General features: G+C 40.3%; 1 protein-coding gene across 2 annotated transcripts; it reads right to left on the bottom strand.

Annotated features, from left to right (window-relative positions):
* Positions 1–204: 204 nt before the first annotated feature.
* On the bottom strand, positions 205–23,463 carry LOC117531187 (myosin light chain kinase, smooth muscle-like). Of its 2 annotated transcripts, XM_034194229.1 has the most exons (15): positions 23,322–23,463; positions 22,755–22,918; positions 14,652–14,780; positions 12,522–12,652; positions 12,205–12,361; positions 10,602–10,913; positions 10,428–10,524; positions 10,081–10,284; positions 7,430–7,647; positions 6,802–6,925; positions 3,612–3,764; positions 3,369–3,501; positions 2,162–2,243; positions 1,875–2,015; positions 205–755 (listed from the first exon to the last, which is right to left on the bottom strand). In XM_034194229.1, exons 2-15 carry the CDS (start codon positions 22,915–22,917, stop codon positions 553–555), a joined length of 2,247 nt encoding a protein of 748 aa, XP_034050120.1. In that variant the 5' UTR covers position 22,918; positions 23,322–23,463; the 3' UTR covers positions 205–552. The 2 variants fall into 2 exon arrangements, with proteins under 2 accessions (XP_034050120.1, XP_034050119.1); XM_034194228.1 differs by lacking the exon at positions 23,322–23,463 and having other exon boundaries at positions 22,755–23,169.
* Positions 23,464–23,805: the final 342 nt, after the last annotated feature.

Raw genomic sequence — 23,805 nt, 5'->3', positions numbered from 1 at the left:
GAAGATAAACTCAGCTTTTGGAGTCAGTCAGTATGAGAGTCTTCTAATACTAAGTAGTGTTTTACCAAATGTCACATTTGCCAGAAGCACACAGTTCTACTCTTATACTTTCTGGTTTCATAGCAGCCTGACATGGACAATGTTTTCTTTTGATGAAAAGGTATAAATCTAAGAAAAACTGCAAACAAATTAAAAGCCCCACTGTAAAAATTCATTTAATTTTAATGTTAAAAACACTTAACTTTAACATGTGCAAAATGTACAGTTCTTAGGTGACCAGTAGTGTAGAGCAAAAACATTAAATGTGAGTTTGTATTAAAAAAAAAAAAAAAAGTTCACCACAAACAATACAGAACTGGTTAAGTGCACTTAAGATGGTGAAATTAAGGACTGTGTTAATTCAAATATTCCTTCATGGTAGTGGATGATAAAATACCAGTTTGCCTTAAAATTAAAAACTGTGTGTGCCCGGGCTTACATTAAAGTCCAGGCCACAGCTCTCTGTTCAACCTTTTCAAGTCTGCTACTAAATGAGGGAAGTTGTGCTCTACTTTAGAGCTCCACAGTCAGTCTGGCAGAACACATCGCCTCCCCCAGGTCATTGGAGGCCCTGCACACATACACCCCAGAGTCAGAAGGCTCCAAGTCAACCAGAAAGAGAGAACAGAACCCATCGTGTTGCTCAATGGTTACTCTGGGTGACTCCAACAGCATCTGCTCATTGTGAAGCCACTTCACAATCGGTTCTGGGTAACCTACAATTCAGAAAAGGTGGGAATAAGAGATTGCATCAGAAACAAAGAGCATAACCTCAAACTTGTGCAAGGCATAATCTAAAATTGGCGAGTTTGAGCACCATCCATCAAGTCCTTCAGGTGTAGTGGCCAGAACTAGAACTGAAAACAGCCAGTCAAACTCACCAGACATCAAGATATCACAACTACATGGAGTCATGTTCTGCCTTCAGTGACAGGTGATGGAAAAATCCTTCAAGACTGTCAAATTCTGTCATCCACTGAATTTTGGAGGTGATCTGGATCGGCGGACGTCAGAAATCTGATTGCTCTTGTTTCAAGTGAAACTCGAGCTCATGTTTGGCGAAATTGTGTTGAGTTGGTCACAGAGAAGATTAATGCCAGTGCTTTTCAGAAGAAATGCAGTTTTTGCGTTTATCAAATTTAGACAACTTGAGATTTGTGAAGTCTTAAAAACCTATAAATATGCATCAACCCTTCAAGAAAAAAAAAAAAGACATGGGGTCAAATACTTTACATTGTATTTAAATACAAATACTTTAGATTTTCAAATTCCAAATACTTTGTACTTTGAACTATAAACAAATCAACACAAAAACTGATAAACTGGCGACAATTTATTGTGAAAATAGCATGACCAAATACTATTGATAAGTAAAGGATTGGATGTTTTATCACAAATTCACTATTATAATATCACAGGCAATAATCAAACTATCACAATCTATATTCAACATGGTGTCAGAGATTCCCAAGTTTGAAAAGTATTTGAAAAAGTATTTGGAAATACTTGGGATTGGCGATGTATTTGAAATACAAATACTCTGAAAAATGTATTTAAGTATTTTCAAATACAAATACTCTGAAAAATGTATTTTCAAATACAAATACTCTGAAAAATGTATTTTCAAATACAAATACTATGAAAAATGTATTTTCAAATACAAATACTATGAAAAATGTATTTTCAAATACAAATACTATGAAAAATGTATTTTCAAATACAAATACTTTTGTATTTGGCCCCATGTATGAAAAGAAAAAAAAAAAAAAAATCAGTTCAGAAAATTGGCAACTCCAGTAGGATAGTGTAATGTGATGAGGAAATTCAGTTTGTACCATTGATGAGACACATTAGCTGAGCGTCTGCTCCTTTGGGACGGGTCGTGTCTTTCAGGGTCTGGTGGAAACGAGGCTCACACTGAAGCAGAGTGTCCATGGACTGGATGGCCTCTTCAGCTTCCTGGCTCCAAGCTGGTTCTGCCCAACAATATAAATATACACACAGAAGAGTAAATGTTAATGTCACAAAAAAGTAAAATTGAAGGAACTATGATTGGTCATCTGCCACATGTCTGTCGCTCCAAGATAAAGGAGACTGTTGCTGGGGTCTTCGCCCGTCTTACCCTCTGAGGCGCTGCCAGGAGAGTCGGGCCTGTTTGAGAGGTTTGCCATCCGCTGCAGGGCTACAACAGCCTTGCCAGTTTTCTAGAAGTTTGAGAGAACACTGTTAAACTATATACACTCATGAAGTCTTCTGATCTATATGCAGTCAGATGGTGCATAAGAATTTTACCATTTTGGTAATTTAGATGTGTAGACTACCAATGGAATTTAAAATTATGCATCAACTGTCAGCAAGTTTTCAAAAACAACAACAAACAAAAAAAAAAAACTTATGGTCTTTTGTATATTCAGTGCCTCCATTTTCAAAGCCTATACAAAAAGATCACACATACAAATTGTTATTTTTAGAGCCAGGTCTCTAGACAAGTCAAGGGATGGCTACATAAACATTTCTAAAGGCACTGTCCATTTCCTGATTGATATAATTTTATCAGGCAGTTCTCAAAATGTGAGAAACTGTGCAACAAGGAGACTAATAAGGGAAGCCACCAAAACTACTCGAGTCATCGGTTTATGTAGATGGAATTGTCAAACATAACTGTAACATCTGCCATTCCACCATCAGTTACAGCTTCATGGTGAAGTGGCACACAGATAAAAAGACTGGTCAAATCTCAGCTCTCGTCTCCCATAGACCTTCTAGCAAACTAGCTGAAATTTTTTACATTGTTTAAGAACTTGCTTCTCTATGCCACTCAACTAAAGATATGCAACATGCAAAGTTGAACCATGTACAGTTTCTCACATCAGCCATCAGAACCTATACCCGTCATTGAGTCTTGATAGCTTCCCTCAGCAGTCTCCATGCATGGTCACTCAGTTTGACAAACGGCATATCGTTTGCATTTTTTGATTCAGATAAAATCAGACTTAATCACTGCTTGAAACAATGTATCCATTTCTGGACTTGCCTGAAGAGTATTGGCTGTAAAAGTGATCATTTGTATTAAAAATGACTCAATTTCTGTATGAGCCAAAGTGAGACTAAGCATACAAATGCTTATAATTTCAAAATTATATTTGAACTGAAGCCATGTCTACAATACAAACATCTGTTCATTGTAATTTACAGAGCCAAGAGTAGAAAAGAGTCTAAATACTTATGATCTGACTGCAGAAACATGAACTTGTCCTTCAAAAGTGGCACATGCCAAGTTCAAGTCAATGAAATCGCAGTGTTTTGGTGCCATCATGGTCCAGTTTTACCTTCCACTTGCGTTTTGCCAGGAAATGCCTCATCTTGTCCTTGTTGAGGGACTTTGTGGGTCTGTTGCGGTTCAGGGGGGTGAAGGAGATCAACCAGGGGTGGGCCAGTGCCTCCATACAAGACAACCTGCACCTGAAGCACAACCACAGACTGATCATTCTGCTTATGCTTGGCATAAATACAAGCCATACGCAAGTCACCATGGAGACGTGGACTGCTACTGTTAAGATTTAGAGACAGACCTTCTGTCTTTCTTCAGCAGGGAGCTGATGAAGTCCTTGGCTTGATCAGAAATACCTTCAAAACTCTCTTTGCCAAATTCGTAATGTGCGGCTGTTACAAGGGCCAGAGTTTCATGGTCACTGTTCCCTTGGAATGGAGATTCTCCACTGAGCCTAGGACAAGATGCACATGTAGGATACAAGGTTCAGGTGCTACTATATTTCAGTAAGGCAATAGTAATTACAAAATCATAGCATCTGAAATTTCCAGATTCATCTTTAATATATATAAATAAATGTTTGCTGACCTGCATGAATAGGGTCAGTGAGATTCTGAACATAGTAAAGCACATAAATGTATCTTCAGATGGTTTAACAGAGGTCACATTTGAAATCTCAACCAACATGATTCACAGTATCACAACACTCCAGACAGGATTTTGTATCATTGTAGTACTTGTACAACCCCTGGCAAAAATTATGGAATCACCGGCCTCGGAGGATGTTCATTCAGCTGTTTAATTTTGTAGAAAAAAAGCAGATCACAGACATGACACAAAACTAAAGTCATTTCAAATGGCAACTTTCTGGCTTTAAGAAACACTAAGAAATCAAGAAAAAAAAATTGTGGCAGTCAGTAACGGTTACTTTTTTAGACCAAGCAGAGGGGAAAAAATATGGAATCACTCAATTCTGAGGAAAAAATTATGGAATCATGAAAAACAAAAGAACGCTGCAACACATCACTAGTATTTTGTTGCATCACCTCTGGCTTTTATAACAGCTTGCAGTGTCTGAGGCATGGACTTAATGAGTGACAAACAGCACTCTTCATCAATCTGGCTCCAACTTTCTCTGATTGCTGTTGCCAGATCAGCTTCGCAGGTTGGAGCCTTGTCATGGACCATTTTCTTCAACTTCCAAAGATTTTCAATTGGATTAAGATCCGGACTATTTGCAGGCCATGACATTGACCCTATGTGTCTTTTTGCAAGGAATGTTTTCACAGTTTTTGCTCTATGGCAAGATGCATTATCATCTTGAAAAATGATATCATCCCCAAACATCCTTTCAATTGATGGGATAAGAAAAGTGTCCAAAATATCAACGTAGACTTGTGCATTTATTGATGATGTAATGACAGCCATCTCCCCAGTGCCTTTACCTGACATGCAGCCCCATATCAATGACTGTGGAAATTCACATGTTCTCTTCAGACAGTCATCTTTATAAATCTCATTGGAACGGCACCAAACAAAAGTTCCAGCATCATCACCTTGCCCAATGCAGATTCGAGATTCATCACTGAATATGACTTTCATCCAGTCATCCACAGTCCACAATTGCTTTTCCTTAGCCCATTGTAACCTTGTTTTTTTCTGTTTAGGTGTTAATGATGGCTTTTGTTTAGCTTTTCTGTATGTAAATTCCATTTCCTTTAGGCGGTTTCTTACAGTTCGGTCACAGACGTTGACTCCAGTTTCCTCCCATTCATTCCTCATTTGTTTTGTTGTGCATTTTTGATTTTTGAGACAAATTGCTTTGTTTTCTGTCTTGACGCTTTGATGTCTTCCTTGGTCTACCAGTATGTTTGCCTTTAACAACCTTCCCATGTTTGTATTTGGTCCAGAGTTTAGACACAGCTGACTGAACAACCAACATCTTTTGCAACATTGCGTGATTTACCCTCTTTTAAGAGTTTGATAATCCTCTCCTTTGTTTCAACTGACATCTCTCGTGTTGGAGCCATGATTCATGTCAGTCCACTTGGTGCAACAGCTCTCCAAGGTGTGATCACTCCTTTTTAGATGCAGACTAACGAGCAGATCTGATGCAGGTGTTAGTTTTGGGGATGAAAATTTACAGGGTGATTCCATAATTTTTTTCCTCAGAACTGAGTGAGTCCATATTTTTCTCCCTCTGCTTGGTCTAAAAAAGTAACTGTTACTGACTGCCACTATTTATTTTTTTTTCCTGATTTCTTATAGTGTTTCTTAAAGCCAGAAAGTTGCCATTTGAAATGACTTTAGTTTTGTGTCATGTCTCTGATCTGCTTTTTTTCTACAAAATTAAACAACTGAATGAACATCCTCCGAGGCCGGTGAGTCCATATTTTTTGCCAGGGGTTGTAGATAATTCTCTCAGCATGTGTGGGTTTGATGTTCCACACAGCTTGAGAAACTTCAGTCAATTCTTGTTTCCAAAGTTAAGGTCTGGTGTGCAGAAAGACCATCACCGCTTCTTTTTTAAAGATTATTATTAAAGAGTATCTGTTAAGAGTAAATGTGCCTTATGATGGACTTAAATGTTCTTACAAACTAAGCTTCACTCTGTAGTTGTGAAACTAACCATTGTCTTAAGGTGACTAGACATCTTTGGTAGGTGTTGCCAGAAGATCCTTGGGTACTGCTGGATTGACTATCAAATGGTTACTTTGAGGGTCTTGGATGAGAATCACTTTACAGTGAAGGAGAGACATGTGGTGACATGAACCAGCACATGTACCTTGGCATTGAGGACCCCAATGGCTGGATAAGGCCAATTAGTAAGGTGGGGATAGTCATTTGCCTGGATGGTTGCCTTCCAGAAACCATAATTTAGTTAGTTAACCTGGTTAGTCCCATTGAGATCGAGACCTCTTTTGCAAGGGAGACCTGGACAATTATAAAAGTTTCCAGTTCATCTAAACCTGTATGTGTTTAAATGTGGGAGGAAGCCAGAGGAAACCCACGCAAAAACAAGGAGGGGAATTGAACCCATGACCTCCTTACTGTGAGGCAGCAGTGCTAACCACTAAGTCACCTTGCTGCCATAATGGTTTTGTGGTGGTTTGACCTTACCTTAAGTGCCTCATGTTGTCAGTTGATGCTACAATGTCCTGGACTTGATTCTTGCAAACCACAGTCCACTGCACATTCTGGATAGCAACCAAGATGACACCAGCAGTTGGCGCCAGATGTACAATTTTAGGATTCACTAAACACTTTGGCTGAGCTCAACATCTACCCCCTGATTATTTCCATGTTTGCCAATGTAGCACAGAAACCCCGTGATTACTTTGACACTACAGTTGACCAGAGTGTTTAAGAGTTCTAATTCTGGTGTTTCCAAACTCTTGATTAGCTGAGCCCACCTGACTGTTCAGTGTGTGGCGCAGGGATCGATGGGGGCACACGTGGCATGTGATCTCCAGGAGCAGGGTTGAACTTACAAGATATAGCAGATAACGCCGATACTCCACATGTCCGTCTCAAGGCTCACAGGCTCAAAGCTGATCACCTCAGGGGCCACAAATTCAGGCGTGCCGTGCATCACCATCAGTGGTTTATTAGGATCTGAAATCCAACATGACAAATGAACAATGAAGTGCAAATCTATAGTTTTTCAAGTTGATACACAAATGTGCAAAATGCTCAACTGTACACCGGGAATCAATGACCTCCACCCCACCAGGTCACCCTAGTTTTAGGGCCTGTGTGATGGGAAATCAAACTGAGGATTGTCTTATCACATGCTCACTGCGCATCTTAGGAATTCAAAAATATTTGTCTTAAAAACTGGATGCACGGGTTTGACATTAAATAGCCTTGTTTGCCTTCAAACAAGCTTTAACCCCTCCCACATTCTCTTATTCTGCATTTTTAGAAAACAGGATCTCTCAATCATTACATGATATTTTACTGTGGAAACTGCATTACATTCACAGAATAGTTTTTGTGACTTGTTCTCCATTTTTACTATATAAGGTCAAGAGATGTTTGTGAACTTGTAATGAAACTGCCTCCAAGAAAAGATAAGCACGCCATGGTTCCAGTCACGCACACATGCAGCAGGCTCACCCAGTTTACTAGCGAGGCCGAAATCAATGATCTTGATCTGTGTGCCGCTGCTGTCCACGCACACTATGTTCTCCGGCTTGAGGTCGAGGTGGACAATGTTCTGTTTGTGAACGTACTGCATGCCCTCCAGGATCTGCTGCATGTAGCGGGCGCTGGTGGGCTCCGTGTGCTCAAAGTTGTCATCCAGGATGTGCTCGAAGAGCTCGCCGCCAGCGATACTGAGCAGATAAACATCTTTCAGAACTGACTTCAAAAACTAATCCTCTGTAGTTGTAACAGGAAGGCAGTGACAATTGTGAAGACATGTTCATTTTAACTCAGAAACGAGTATGAATATATATACATACACACACAAAATCTCAAGTCAAGCAGTGACAGGCACAGTTCAGCTAGTCACCTAATGCTAATTAGACAAGCTAACATTTGCTAGCCAACTTTGAAAGCCATTAACAAACCAATTCGCTCCCATTAACTTTAATCCTGCTAGCATTTGTTTTAATGTTTCACAGCTGAAAATTTCTGTTAACCCTAAAATTGTAAGTTTGTTCCCATTTAAACACAAAGTCTTCCATGATGCATAACAAAATGGCTAAAGCACATCCAAAATGTCCTTGTAACTATCTGATCTCTACTTAACTGCTTTTCAAGATGGCTGACATACAAAATGTCCTATTTGGCATGACTGTCTGATCCTTTTATAACTGCATAATTCATAAAACCATATGATATTTTTATAGATGTCTAGTATTTGTAAAGTATTTGCATCTATTTGACAGCATGATCTAACACCGATTTATTGTTCAACACACAAACACTAAGATGTTTACATACTGGCCTTGAACACAACATGAGCAGACACCCGCTAATATCAGCCTACTTCACTTTGCAGCCAATCACAGACACTGATTCACGACAGGCTAAGGACCGCCCACATGGGGCTGGCTTAAAAATAAAAGGATAGAAAGGAAATCTGGGCTCTTTGTTCTAGGTGTTTGCATGTGATCTTGTTCAAAGATCCCAGTGCTGTTAGATGACTATCAGTATTTGAACTTTTCTCAATACAACATCTAAACTTTGAAGTCCGTTTCCTGTCCAATTCTTTGAGATCATTCACCACAATAAAGACCTTAACACCAGTGCAATAAGATAAATTAACAAGCATCAAGCTTCACCTTGACGAAATTGTGGAGCGCGAAGTCAACTTGACTTAGTCAAGTAAGAGTAAATACATTATTAAAGTTAAATTTTCATGTTTATCCATCTAGTACTTCCTGTACTGTGCGTAAACTGTTTGGAAACTTATGCTAATCCTGCATGATAGTGGTATGGCATTAAAATTTCATGTCTTTTGGCTGGTTTTTCTGGGTTTTTAGAGCCCCCCCCCCCCCCCCCCCCCCCCCCCCAAAAAAACAAAAAAAACAACCCCCAAGCCAAGTCTAAATTCATGTACGAGTTGGCAGTAGCTTTAACTAAATGTTTTGACAGTGTCAGTGTGGTTATACCAGTTATAGGAGATAACTGGGTTAGCTTAACACTGCAGTAGCATTGCAACCAACTCCTTTAATTTTGATTAACTTAATAAAATCTACATTATTGTACTTCATGAGGGTTTTTTTGTTCTTAAGCACATTTTATTTTTGGAAATACTCTTGAGGAGTCCAGAGCCTTAACCACCTATATCTGTGCAGTATGTGAACTTGAACTATTCCAGAATTGGACTGTCAGAACTCTGCTACAGAGCAACACTTCTGGAAGTATCTATCAAATTTCCAAAGTAATAGGGGGTTGTAGTCTGGTTTGAATGCGCCGTGATATCACAGGATTTGACCACTTACAGAAACTTCCATTTAATATAAACACAGCATAACTTCACATGGATAAATGGTGTACGGTTTTGTTTTCAGCTGCTATTCATGAAATGCATTTTTTAGGGGTTCCTGGTGGAAAAGAAAAGGCGAGGAGGTGGGAGATGTGTCGTAAGTGTTAGCCTATACAGCTAACCAGAGCAGCTCTGTTCTCTCGCCGCAAAACCTCAACACGTTTGTGCTCTGGATCACAAACAAACCACAACACATGTCCACTTTCCCACCACATTGTCACTTTTCTTTGCATTTTCACTTTCTTTGTGTGTAATTTTGCCAAAAACCCCATTAAAAATGCTGTTTGTACCCTGGAAGTAGAGAAATCACATCATATTTTACCCCAATAGCGCCCGTCCCCAAACAAGACTGTGCTGCCCTATAAAGTTTCTAGGCACCTCAGGGCTTTGTGATAACAGAAATGGCAGCCAGTTTCAGGACAGCAAAAACCTCTAGGGTCTGTCCCAGTTAACATACTGCATGGAACATAATTAAACATGAGTAGTCGTGCGGCACCTGGATGTTGTTGCATTATAAAAGTTTGTGATGTGAAGTTTTGCTAGGTCCGTTTATTTATATAGTGCAAAAATCACAACAAAGCTGCCTCAAGGTGCTTCACAGGTAGGTCTAATCTTATCAACTCCCCAGAACAAGTACATAGGAAGAAACCTCAAGCAGGCCAAACTTAGGGGAGTGACCCCCTGCTAAGGTTAGTCTAACAGATTACAGAGTTAGAAGCAGTTACAAAAGAAAGTACACAAGTCAGAATTGCTTTTCTTTATAGTTACTCACTATTCCATGATCATGACCAGCTCAGAGGGTGTGCTGTAGGCAGCAAGACACTGGACCAGTTTTGGGTGGTGAAGACGATTCATCAGCTCAATCTCCTTGAGGGCTGCACTCCTCTCCTTGGCGGTCCGCCCTCTGTAGAACTTGCCAGCACACTCCCGGCCCGTCTCTTTGTGGGACAGCCGGAATACCTGACCAAATTTCCCACTGGAGAGTCAACCACCAAAACAAACCGGAAGTGTTAAGACACAGAACATGTTGGAATCACAGAGTAGTTTAAAATTTTGTTTCCCCAAAGTTTAATGATTTTTTTTCATCTAATAAATTTGGCATAGTGAATACGTTCTTACACTCCCAGCTGTTCATGCACATTGTAGTGCTCCTCCACCTTGTGCGTAGTGTCGACTGTCACAGTGACGTAGGTCTCCGTCTTTTCTTTTGCCATTTCTTCAAACGAACAGAAGAAATGTGAGCATGTTTCTTATGAGCGGTCTTAAAACAATATTTCTGTAAAAATCACTAACTCGCAGTTGCCATCCTGATGCAGTCAGACTCTCTGCTCGGTTCGCTGGTGCCTGCGGAGTTGTAGGCACGCACACGGAAGCGATACATCCCCGTAGGGTCCAAGCCTGAGGAGATCTGATGGGACGTGTTCTTACAGCAGCTTATTACTCGAGTCCAGCTCCCAGGCTCGTCCAGATCCTCTCGCTTGGTTTCCACTATGTAACCTAGCACAGCTGTGCCGCCGTCGTAGCTGGGACCCGTCCAGGACAGGACCAGGGACTGAGTAGTCAGCTGGGATACAACGGGATGGGATGCAGGCGGATCGGGCCGGTCTGAGGAGAAATTCAGAAATCATGATTGGGAGGTTGATTGAAAAAGGCAGTTGATGTCATGTTAGCCTGACTTTATAATTAGGTGATTTTTCTGACCAGCTAAATCAAAAAATGGAAGAAAACTCAATACTGGCAAGACATTAACTTTAACAAGTTATGTCAGTTTTAGAGAGGTACTTAAAATTCCAATAATGTCTTCTTGGATACAAACATTTTTTGAAATCTTGTATGCTACCTGGCTTTGTCCAGTTTGGACCACTTGACTTTAAATAACCCTTTGTGCAAATACAACACAGTGGGTTCATGAGGTTGTATTTACAGCCTTTCCTGGAATAGTGTACATTCATATCAGTTTGTAGAATTTGCTACAAGCCTTCTGCATTTTTTTTTTAGGGCACAGCACACTTCCAGTTTCAGAACTGATAGCGCTGCCTAGCAACCTTGCAGAGTACCTTCTCCTACATGGCTTAGGGTTTCATTTCTGAATTTTTGAAGAGTTTCAAGTCCTATCTAGGCCCTAAAACCCTTCTCAGCTTTGTTATCTGTGGATACCATAGCTTCAAACAGACTGAGTTTACAATTAACCCAATCAATCACAGGTTGCTTCCCCAGCTAGATGTTGGTACCCATTTACAGCTGGGTGGACCAAGACAATACCAAGTCTTGTACAAAACTCAAACCACATAGTGTGATGCAAAGGTATGGACCTGAACCCTAAAATGCATTCCACACAGGACATAAAGCTGGAAGACTCAAATCGGACCACAGTGTAATTCTGTTGCTACAAAAGACTTCCAGAAGTGTGCAACTCATTGTCTGGATGCAAAGTATTGCTCAGTTTCCCAGACTTTTTATGCATTTTGTAGAAGTTAAACCCCAACTCCAAGCCATTTAATAGAAACTAATTTCAACACTACGGCTGCTGAGACACCAGGTTTAGAGCCTTGTTTCAAGACCAGGAACATACAACACCCTTCCAAAAACAGCAGCCAATTTCAGTTTGTCCACCTTCATGTACAACATAGAAGATCTTTAATTGCAGCACAACACGTAGCTCACCGAGCTACCTGCTCTGACAGGGTTGGGTTCAATTTCTTTGAAAAGTACAAAAAAAGCTTGGAAATTTGAATAATATTTCCAGAGTTGTGTAACATCTTCAGATGTCTTGCACAGTAGCAGAATTCTAACATGGTCTGGGTCCAATTCCGAGATATCCCACCTCCGCAAGCTACACTAAACATCCACAAGATGCACCACTGAGTGTGTATTTTCACATTATAAAAAGCACCACCTATGACGCTGAGGGACACGGTGTGCTGGGCGGAACCTCTTCGGTTTTTCACGACTATGGTGTACAGGCCTGTGTCTTCTGGACAAGCCCCAGAGATTTCCACACTGCTGTGATTCTCACTGCTCTTGACAGACGTCTGCGGTCGTTCTACCACCACCTGCAGAACCATTAAAAAGAAAAAAGAGATGTAAAGCCTCAACTGAAATCCGCCTCAACGATAAGCCTCTTGAAGTTCTCAGATAGCATGCAGCACAGTGTTCTGCACAAAATGTGAACAGCTCAGATATTTGCAGCCATTTGGACTCGGTTATCGTGACCTTCTCCCTGTTGTAAATCCAGCAGCAGGCCACAGGCACAGAGATGGTCCTGAAATCACAGTGCAACACGGCCTGCTCTCCCAATCGGACCTCCACCTTCTCTGGCGGGTCAACAAACTCCACAGGAACCCCTAAGATCAAAGAGGAAACCAAAACAATCACAGCCAAATACATAAAACATGGAGTCATTTGCTCTCGAGATCAATTAAATGCAACTCAATCAATCAATCAACTTTTTTTTTTATATAGCGCCAAATCACAACAAACAGTTGCCCCAAGGCGCTTTATATTGTAAGGCAAGGCCATACAATAATTATGAAAAACCCCAACAGTCAAAACGACCCCCTGTGAGCAAGCACTTGGCAACAGTGGGAAGGAAAAACTCCCTCTTAACAGGAAGAAACCTCCAGCAGAACCAGGCTCAGGGAGGGGCAGTCTTCTGCTGAGACTGGTTGGGGCTGAGGGAAAGAACCAGGAAAAAGACATGCTGTGGAGGGGGGCAGAGATCAATCACTAATGATTAAATGCGGAGTGATGCATACAGAGCAAAAAGAGAAAGAAACAGTGCATCATGGGAACCCCCCCACAGTCTACATCTAAAGCAGCATAACCAAGGGATAGTCCAGGGTCACCTGATCCAGCCCTAACTATAAGCCTTAGCGAAAAGGAAAGTTTTAAGCCTAATCTTAAAAGTAGAGAGGGTATCTGTCTCCCTGATCTGAATTGGGAGCTGGTTCCACAGGAGAGGAGCCTGAAAGCTGAAGGCTCTGCCTCCCATTCTACTCTTACAAACCCTAGGAACTACAAGTAAGCCTGCAGTCTGAGAGCGAAGCGCTCTATTAGGGTGATATGGTACTATGAGGTCCCTAAGATAAGATGGGACCTGATTATTCAAAACCTTATAAGTAAGAAGAAGAATTTTAAATTCTATTCTAGAATTAACAGGAAGCCAATGAAGAGAGGCCAATATGGGTGAGATATGCTCTCTCCTGCTAGTCCCCGTCAGTACTCTAGCTGCAGCATTTTGAATTAACTGAAGGCTTTTTAGGGAACTTTTAGGACAACCTGATAATAATGAATTACAATAGTCCAGCCTAGAGGAAATAAATGCATGAATTAGTTTTTCAGCATCACTCTGAGACAAGACCTTTCTGATTTTAGAGATATTGCGTAAATGCAAAAAGGCAGTCCTACATATTTGTTTAATATGCGCTTTGAATGACATATCCTGATCAAAAATGACTCCAAGATTTCTCACAGTATTACTAGAGGTCAGGGTAATTCCATCCAGAGTAAGGATCTGGTTAGACACCATGCTTCTAAGATTTGTGGGGCCAAGTACAATAACTTCAGTTTTATCTGAGTTTAAAAGCAGGAAATTAGAGGTCATCCATGTCTTTATGTCTGTAAGACAATCCTGCAGTTTAGCTAATTGGTGTGTGTCCTCTGGCTTCATGGATAGATAAAGCTGGGTATCATCTGCGTAACAATGAAAATTTAAGCAATACCGTCTAATAATACTGCCTAAGGGAAGCATGTATACTGCCTAAGGGAATAAATGCAGTTATTAAAAATATAAATAATAATAAAAAAATAAAAAAAACAGCCTCACACTGGAGACACCACCCACTCACCTGCTGCTCACACCTGTGATTTACAAGCAAACGTCAGCATAGGCAGATATAAGAAATTTCTTATATCCAACCAATCACGTGCAAGCAGTTGTGTTTGGTTGCAGTGGCGACAAATCAGGAGGTGCGGTGTGTAATCAACTACCAATCAGGAGCTGCAGTGCAGCTGCACTTCTGATTAGACAGGAGGAAAAAAAAAACCTGCCATCTAACTGCTCCAAATAAAAATACAGAGGATTTGAAGGAAAGAAAAGAACTACAGGACTATTGCACAGGGTATAAATCTACTGCGTTTTTTTTTTTTAAATAATAATTTTATTTTGGGTATGTTAGCCTCTTGACCAACACTGCAGTCCAGTTGGTGGCGGTAATGCTCCATATAAGCTGGTTGCCAACCGCCATTAAACATGACGAAGAAGAAGAAAAACTACTACTACTACTACAACAACAACAACAACAACAAAAAAGAAAAGAAACCATGCAAATGTTTGTCACTTGCCTTTGTCTTTCATCTCTTTCCTTCCGTTTTTTGAGACTCTTGAGGATGGCTGAGTGTTTTCAGGTAATGAGTCTGTGTTTGTGACCTCATTGTGCACCTCCTGGTTGCACACTGTGGACGTTTTCTTTGCTGTTGTGCCAGATAAACAATAAGTAAGACATGAAACATTTAAAGACATCTTGCATTATAATTTGTTATATAACTGCTGAGTGGATCCTTGTCATTTGATTGGTTCTTTGTATGTCACGTGACATGGATTCTTTGTCCCATTTGTGTTGCGTTGCATTTACCGTGCAAATTTGGTTCCATATGTTTTGTACGATTGCACGCTGCAAACCCCGCCCACGCACACACTAGTGGGGACAGCGTTTAGTTAAAAATGGCGGAATTTGTTGTGCTGATGGACAACGATTTCAGCAAGCTAATTTAGGCACTGCTGTCTCGTTTGAGGGCGCGGGCGCTAAGGGGGAAAAATATGATGCATATGATGGAATTTCTCTACTTCCTGGGGAAAAAAACACAGCATTTTCTCTGACTTTTTGAGCAAATTACACGCAAACAAAGTGAAAATGCAAAGAAAAAGTGACAATGCGGTGGGATATGTGTTGTGGTTTGTTTATGATCCGGAGCACAAACGTGTCGAGGCAGTTTTGCAGGCGAGAGAACATAGCTACTCTGGTTAGCTGTGTACGCTAACGCTTACCGACACGACGTCTTCCATTTGCCTCGTCTTCCCTTCTCCACATGGGAACCAAAAAAAAAAAAAAAAAGAACAACACTTTTCGCGACTGCTTTGTTAATTGCATTTAATAATAATAATTACCATTTTTCCATGTGAAGTTTTGCTTGTGTATGTATTACACAATGAGAGCGGCGATCCCCATAAGTGGTCAAATCACGCAGGGTTCAAACAAGACTGCGGTGCCCACAAAAAACAAATCCACTATGCCGTTAGCCATCTGGATGCATCTAGAGCTGTTCGGATGAAGTTAGGATGAAAAGCTGACAAATGTCTGATGCAATTTTTCGCTGGATTGAGGAAGTACAGTATTTATTTATTCATTTTTATGAAAGTACAGAAAGTCAGTGCAAGGCATAACAGACTACAAAGTCAGAATTATTTTTGAGCTATCGAACTGTTTTTCCAAGTTGACTTGGAACAATTTTGGACTCCTATTTAAAGTTTGTGTTGGACTGTTGGCGTCAAAGCACCAGTGACGAACACCAAAATGTAAGTCCCTCTTCTGTTGTTTATAAATTAATAAAATATTACATGACAAGGATCTATTTTAGCCATTATATAAAACAATGTTTTTTTTTTCATTCTTTCTATGGAACAAATATTTCATGAGGTGAAAGATGGAATGTTCCATTCAACAAGGCAAAGCTTTCTATTTTTAATAAATTGCAAAAAACCTAAAAAACCCCAAACCTTTTTCATGTTGTCATTATGGGGTGTTGTGATTAGAATTTTGAGGAAAAAATTTTATTTAATCCATTTTGGAATACTGCTGTAAACAAAAATGTGGAAAAACTGGAGGGCTGTGAATACTTTCCAGATGCACTGTACATTTAATGAATGTGAAAAGAACAAAAAATGTACACACTCAGGTGAGTTTTTTTAGTTGTGATGAACGTAGACATTTTTTTTTAAATTGGCATTCCGATGTACATGATATATGCCATGTTCATGCATCGGCTCACCCCCTCTTCAGGCAGAATGTCATGTGGGCCCTCTGATGGGAGAATGGTGTGTGTCTATATGTATAGAGACACACACACACACACACACATCATATTTTTCCCAGAGTAAAAGTCTTTTTTTTTTTTTTTTTTTTAATACTTGTTTGGGAGGTCCTTCAGCTTAGACTCTGGTGTGACATTTGGTATTTGGTATTATTAATAATTAATAATTATGGATTAATTTCACAGGAATCTAAACAATATAAGCAACAGTCTATCTGATCCTAACTAATGGAAGAGTTCACATCACTCCAGTTTTGGCCTCTCTTCATTGGCTATATTTTAATTTCCAGTAAATTTTAGAATTAATTTTAAACTTTTAGTTTTTTCCTTTTAGGGGCCTACATGGACAACCCCTCAGTACATTGCCAACCTGCTGAAACCCCAGGCCTTTTAGCGCAGCAGATAACAGAATATTGACATATTTACTGAATATTTAATAGGGTTTTAAAAATATTTTGCAAGTTATCACGTTACGGGGTAACATGTGTCTTACGTCATAGAATCCAATGGACGTTGACGTTGTTTGACCTTTACTTTGGACACCAGATGTTCAACACAGTCAAAACTATTCCATTTATTAATTCTTTAAAGCTCAAGCAATAATTTGCATCATTCTTTTTTTTTCTTTTTTTTTTAAACCGAAATTGGAGTAGCTTTAACTTTTGACCCCTGTACAAACTGAAATTGACCTTTGTCACCACTTTTGCTGTTTTTACTCCACAACTCCATAGAATTCAGTCACAGTTAGACCATAGATATTATACCTTTGGAATCTCTATGATCACACAAATAATGTGGTATACTTTTAAATATCATTGGAGTATTTTTTTTTTTATTTGGCCTTTGTGTAATTTTTCCATTGACCCCTACCGGGCTGCTTATTGAAAATTCAAGTGGCTAGTCTGCTTTTTCAAAAGAGTAATAAGCACTGTTAGTGCTAAGTTTGGTGCTTGTTTCTATTTTCAAAGATTGTTTCAGTCGTCTTCTGCACTGCTTAGGTCATCAGGTCAGAGGTTACTGATGTTTCAAACAGTTGCACCAAACTCGGGAATGCTCTTCCGCTGTCATTAAAGCTGCACAGATTCCAGTGATTCTTTTTAAAAGCAGCTGAAGACACTTTTATGCAGATAAGTTTTTAGCTAGACATGCTGTTTTATGTCATTTTCTACTTTTATTGTTTTTTTTTTAATATGTTATTTAATTTTTACTGTTTCTTGTTCAGCACTTTGTGATTTTTATTTGAGATAAGTGCCATATAAAATTTTACTTACTTAAACTCTAGTAATAAAAGAAAAATAACAATAATAAAAAGGTACAAGGCAATAATGCACCAAAATCCCAAATTAAAAGAGATCATAATACAAAAAAGATGCAACTTATATATGGGGTTTTCCTCTTCAAGAGGTATTTTATAACAGGTTTGACTTATATGCTGCAAAATCCAATAACCAACCAAGTGTCAGGAATCGTGTACAGGAGCATCTGTCATGCATACAGATTAGAAGTCTCGATGGGACAAAGGTGATTGGGAATGATGGGGAAAAGGTCCTGTGGGACTTCAAATTCAGGACAGACAAGCAGCTGCTGGCCAACCAATCAGGCATAGCTGTGGTTGAGGGAAAGAAGACAGCAGTTTTGACTGATGTGGCAATCCTAGCTGACAGCAACATCAGAAAGAAGAAGCACAAGAAAATCAAGAACTACCAAGGGCTGAAGGAGCAACTGGAGCAGATTTGGAAGGTAAAGTCCAAAGTGATCCCAGTGGTAATAGGAGGATTAGGAGGTGTAACCCCCAAAGTGGAAGAGTGGCTTCAACAGATTCCAGGCACAACATCAGAGGTCTCTGTTCAGAAGAGTGCAATCCTAGGAACAGCTAAGATACTGCACCGAAGCTTGAGGAACACACATACCACCCTCCCATATATATATATATAGCACAGTGGATCTTATGGTTAGTTCACTTACCAATCAGAAAGTCTCTGTTTCAAGTCCACCCAGCGTTGTTTCTGGAAGAGCATCTGGTGTGAAACTTGTGCCAAATTAACACACGATCTGTACAAATCACACAGTCAGAGAGCGCATACCTCTGCAAATGCCACATATTGCGTAAAATATCATCTGGATCCCAGATCCAGCATAGGCTCCAGAGTATGTCAACAACTCAAAGTCCTAATCTAGTATTTGCTTCTTATAATTCTGATGCTTTGCAACAAACAACCCAAAAAAAAAAAAAAAAAAAAAACATAAGCAATACTGATTTTCTCTGAAATAAATGACTTTCTGGGATTTTGCTCTCTGAAGATAAAAAAAGTGAGTTCAAAAAGCAGTCAAGCTGTTTGACTGTACAATAAAAGTGTGGAGCACAATCAACAGTATGATTCTCTCAGTGTGAATGAAGCTGAATAGAGGCAGTGTGAAAACACTCTTTCATTCAGTCACTTACGATTGTGCAGCCGGGAAACGCTCAGAGGTCGACATCCTGTGATAACAGCGTAAAGAGCAGCACTGTTTCCTTCATACACACTTTACAGTCCCCGAGCTCGTCTTTAAGACGAGGTCCTTCTGGGACCGGAGTCTGCCGAGCATCTCAGCAGAGAGCTCGGAGCGTCTGCTTTTATTCCGCATTCACTGACCGTATATACACCGATATCTCTGTCACAAATATTAACGATGTGCTAAAAGAAAGTGAGAACCCCCCCCATGCTATGATACAGATTTGGGGCCTCGCCAGACAGTCCAACAGTCTGTGAACAACCGTTCTGGCCGAGCCATGTTTGGATTTGTTTACCAGATCTGACTGGCTTCCCTGTGACAAACATTACATTTGTTTATGGAATACTTTGTCTCTGCATTTCTCTTTTATCGGTTTGCTGTAAATCCAAGTTCCCAACTGCTTTCTCACCCAGAACTCTACTAAACACTTTTTGACTGCCACCGCTGTCCCGAGCCTGTATTTGGGCTTGTACAATGTCCACATTGTGCTTACTGTAAGTCCAAAATATGCGCACACACACACACACACACCAGTCAGGTCCATAAGTATTTGGGCAGTTGTAGTCATTCCGCCTCTACGTCAACACAATGGAGTTAAAATGAAACAATCAAGATGTGCGAGTCGTGTCAATATTTAGCTTTAATTCAAGTGGTTTAACAAAAATATTGCATTAAATATTTAAGGCCGCTTTACACAGAGTAGGAATCGTTAAGAGATAAAAATGGCCAGATCTCTCAATGATTTTTCAATGAGTGCCCAGCGATCACCAAAATCTTTCAGTGATCTTTGTGGTCACCATGGTCTCCTAAAAGTTTTGGCTCAAACAAAAACAATCTCTCAATGGTCTCCAAAAGAAGCAATCTCTCAGCTAACTCTCAAAAATCGCTCAGTGATCTCTCTCGGTCGCACCAGCGATCTCCGTAGATCTCTCATTGATCTTGTTTTGTTACACGAGTGCTCAGCAAACTCTCAAACTGGTTTAAGCCTGGAAAGAAAACTGCTGTTTTTGGTACAAATGAAATCCTTGACCCTGAAAACCTGGGGATAGACACCAATTTTGTTATCATACCCCAAACAGGAGAGGAGTTATAGCTACTTGTCCAATGCAGGAGCTGTGTGGCAGCCATCTTGGATTTTTGGACCAATGCATTACTGAGAAAGCTCAGTCTTGATATTATCCTCACTATCAAATATTACCGAAAGAAATTTTGAAACATTGTTCAAATCGGACTGCTGCAGTAGACATTTTAGGTATTTTGGTGGCCATTTTGGATTTTAGCCACCGTATTGAATTTGAGTCAAAAATCCAGGGTGCACAAGTTTTTATTTGAAAGAGTATGGTCTCACTAGGTGAGAAAACCTTGACTGGAAAAAATAATTACACAATGAGCGCACAAGGATCGTTGAAATATTTAAACAGAATTGTCTTTCAAGGCTTTTATGAGGTCGTTGAGAGACTGGGCCAAATTTTGATCACTCAGTGGTCACCCAATGATGTGTGTGTGTGTGTGTGTGTGTGTGTGTGTGTGTGTGTGTGTGTGTGTGTGTGTGTGTGTGTGTGTGTGTAAAGGCCTGAAGTACAGCCATTGTTATACACAGTCCCTCCATTTTCATAGCCTGTAAGTACTTGGACCAACTAAATATAAGGATCATTGTTCATATAAATCATCACTTTTGCAGCCTGTTTTCCTTAGACATGTCAGGAGGTGGACAGAAGAACATCTCCAAGTCGCTAAATATATCTTAGTTTTTATTTCCATCAATCATTAAGAAATGCAAACATTATGGTACTGTATGGTAAATCTATTTGGAATAGTCAAGCTTTGAAGAACTGAGTGACCATGCAGCAAGGAGACAAATGAGGGAAGCCATCAAGACACCCATGATAACACTGAAGGAGTTACACGCCTCTGAGTTATTGTGCATAGTGGACCATTTGTCTGTTGCATCACCAGATATGCAGCTTCATGGCAGAGTGGAACAGAGGAGGATTGTCACATGAAAACAGATCATCTTTCAGATTGAGTCTTCCGGGTGCCTCCTGACAAATTAAAGTTTAAATTTTACTTCTTTTTAAGAAAATCGTTCTGCATTCCACTCCACCACCAGACTGCATAACTGGTGATGCAACATACAAATGTTGTTGTAATTGCAGCCACAGAAGTCTAACGTTTTCAGAGTTGCCCAAGTGTTTTGGTGGCTTTCCTCACTAGTCTCCCTCTTGCACACTCCGAGAAGTGCCTACTCCAGACAGATGTACCATACTGCTTGTATTTCTGGCATCCAAGACATATTCATATTCCCTAATCATTCATATTTCCTTGTCTTTGGAAAAGTGACTGTAAGTGACTGTAAAAGCGACATATGTATTAAAAAGACATTTTGTTTGTCCAAGTACTTATGGACTCTACGAATAGAAAAACTGTATAAAAATGGATGCAATTCAGACACAAGGACTTAATTCCCATTCCAAGACAAAGCAGTGGCCTCGTACTTACAGGTTTGTTCTGCTAAATGACCACATGAATTCTTCAGCATCACACGATCACAGTAAATATAAAGTCAATCCATTTCCTATTAATTTCTTAATACTTTTACATTTTCTGTCAGATTTTCACCATTAGCTAAAGGGAAGCCGCCTTCATTGCGAACGTGCGCTCCATCTGATTCCATCATAGGGTAGTTATGGCCACGCAGGGGTCAATGAAGGGTTTACACAGGGGTCAAAATTAAAAAATGCTCCACTCATTTTGAAAACTACCACATTATTTGTCTAATCATAGTGATTCCAAAAAAGTATAGTTTGGACTATCTATGACTGAATGTTCTGGAGTTATGGGGTTAAAACAGCAAAAATGGTGACAAAGGTCAGTTTCAATTTCTACAGGTGTCAAAAGTTAAAGTTGCCACTCTGGGATAGCTGTCATACATTTTTGTATAGGCCATGGTACACTGAGGCTGGATTCTAAGTGTCATTTCTTCATCTTACGTGGTACTGAAAACCTGCTTGGCCCATGGACTAATTGCAAATCTGAAATCTCAAATTTGACACCCTCAGAGTGAAATGAACACTGAACTGGTGGTTCCTATAAAAATCCTGGACTGTAAATTTTGCAGAGTAAGACTGACCCCTGCAGTGAATACATATGGTCCAAACAGTGTTAAATAATTAATTCATTTTCTATACCCACTTACTCCAATCAAGGATCACAAGAAGCGGGGGAGGTACTGGAGCCTATCCCAGCAGTTGTAAGATGAGAAACAAGGTACAACCTGGACAGGACGCCAGTCTGTTGCTGATATAGACAGACACACAGACAGACACTCACACCTGTGGCCAGATTAAAGTTTCCAGGAGGAAGCCGGAACATTTGTAGGGAACCCATGGGAACATGAGGGAAATGTACAAAGTCTACACAGAAAGGACCAGGAGGGAAGCAAACCCAGGACCTTCTTGCTGTGAGGTGACAGTGCTAACCACTAAGCCACCCTGCTGCCCAGTGTTAAATCAACTCTATGGTATTATAAATTAACTCTCTTAGAGTTGATCAATAATCAACACAATGATAAAGTCAATTTTTTACTGTTTTGTATTGTACAGTATCCATCCATCTGTCCCTGTTCTCCCACAATCTCATTCAGGTGTCTATTAGCTCACGATTGGCTGAGCACACCTGAATGAGCCAACTGGCTTCTGGTAGAGCAGGAAGAGTTGGAAAATATGCAGAGTTGGGGGCGGGCCCACGAGGGCCAGGGTTGGCAACCATGGCAATAGGATATTGTTGAGTAGAAAGGCTGAGACACCTGGTGACCTACATTAGCTCACTACAGAGGTGTGTAATACAAGCTCTTCCAGCCTTTACCTGTTGGATTTGAGATTTCTGCTTTGTGGTTTCCCATCACCGTCCTGCCCGTGGCGTCCACTCTGTTCCCTTTATTCTTCTCCACACAGCAAGTTCTGGCTATAGGCTTGAGTTCCAACCGGAACGTAGACACAAAGGTTTTCGACTTGCCTTCTTTGTCCATCCTGGAACAGAAACGACATGCAGTCAAGACGTAGGGATCAAACAGTCAGTCACCAGTTGTCGCCTTGTTTGTTTTGCTCGGTGTATGCATATTTGTGCGTGCTGGTGATACGGTGTATTTACACACGCACACCCCCCGAGATGCTCTAACAGGAGGAGCCTCTGGAATCACAGCCCACACTGACCGCCACAGGAAGCGGCAGCTTTAATCGGACAGCCAATTAAAAACACGTTTGGAGTAGGAACAGAGGGGGACGGCAAAACAAAAGTAGCCTGTCAGACATCATCAGATAGCAAAGACTGCAGGAAATGTGTGGGAGAGACAAAACGTGTAAGAACAGAAACGCAAGTGTGGACGGCAGTAAAAACAAACAAGGCAAAGCGAAAGGTGGAAGTGTGGTTTACCTGTTTTCATGGAGGTTAAATGTCAGATTCCTGGTTCGCTTTTGACATTTTAGTCCCTAGAAACAATCTGCAGCACTTTAGGTTCCTGTTTGAGTCACGGCAAGAATCAAGAAGAGCCTGTAGGACAACTTTTCATGTGGTGTTCCACAATGCAAAGAAAAATCAGTGCAGGGAATCTGTGTTTGTGAGCTTTGGACGCTGAGTTTCTTTAAATATCTGCAGTGGAGTGTGATCATGTGACCTGTACATGATAATGACATAACCTATAAATGAAGGTCTTTTGGTTGTGTTGATGTGGGAGCAGCTGTTTGGGCAAGTCTCCAAAGTGTGTTGTCAATACAGAACAAAGGTCATGTTCTTTGTTAGAGTGTAGTTCAGTGTAATCGTGCAATATGATGACCACAGTTTCTCACAAACCTATTGGTGGGGGTGTAATTATAATGGCATGCTTGGAAATTAATTTGATCCAGGTGATTCCAGAATG

The sequence above is a fragment of the Thalassophryne amazonica genome, chromosome 18 (assembly GCF_902500255.1).
Source record: "Thalassophryne amazonica chromosome 18, fThaAma1.1, whole genome shotgun sequence".
Taxonomy (NCBI): Eukaryota; Metazoa; Chordata; class Actinopteri; order Batrachoidiformes; family Batrachoididae; genus Thalassophryne; species Thalassophryne amazonica.
The sequence above is the reverse complement of the archived record's forward strand: the minus strand, read 5'-3'. Positions and strand labels throughout refer to the sequence as shown.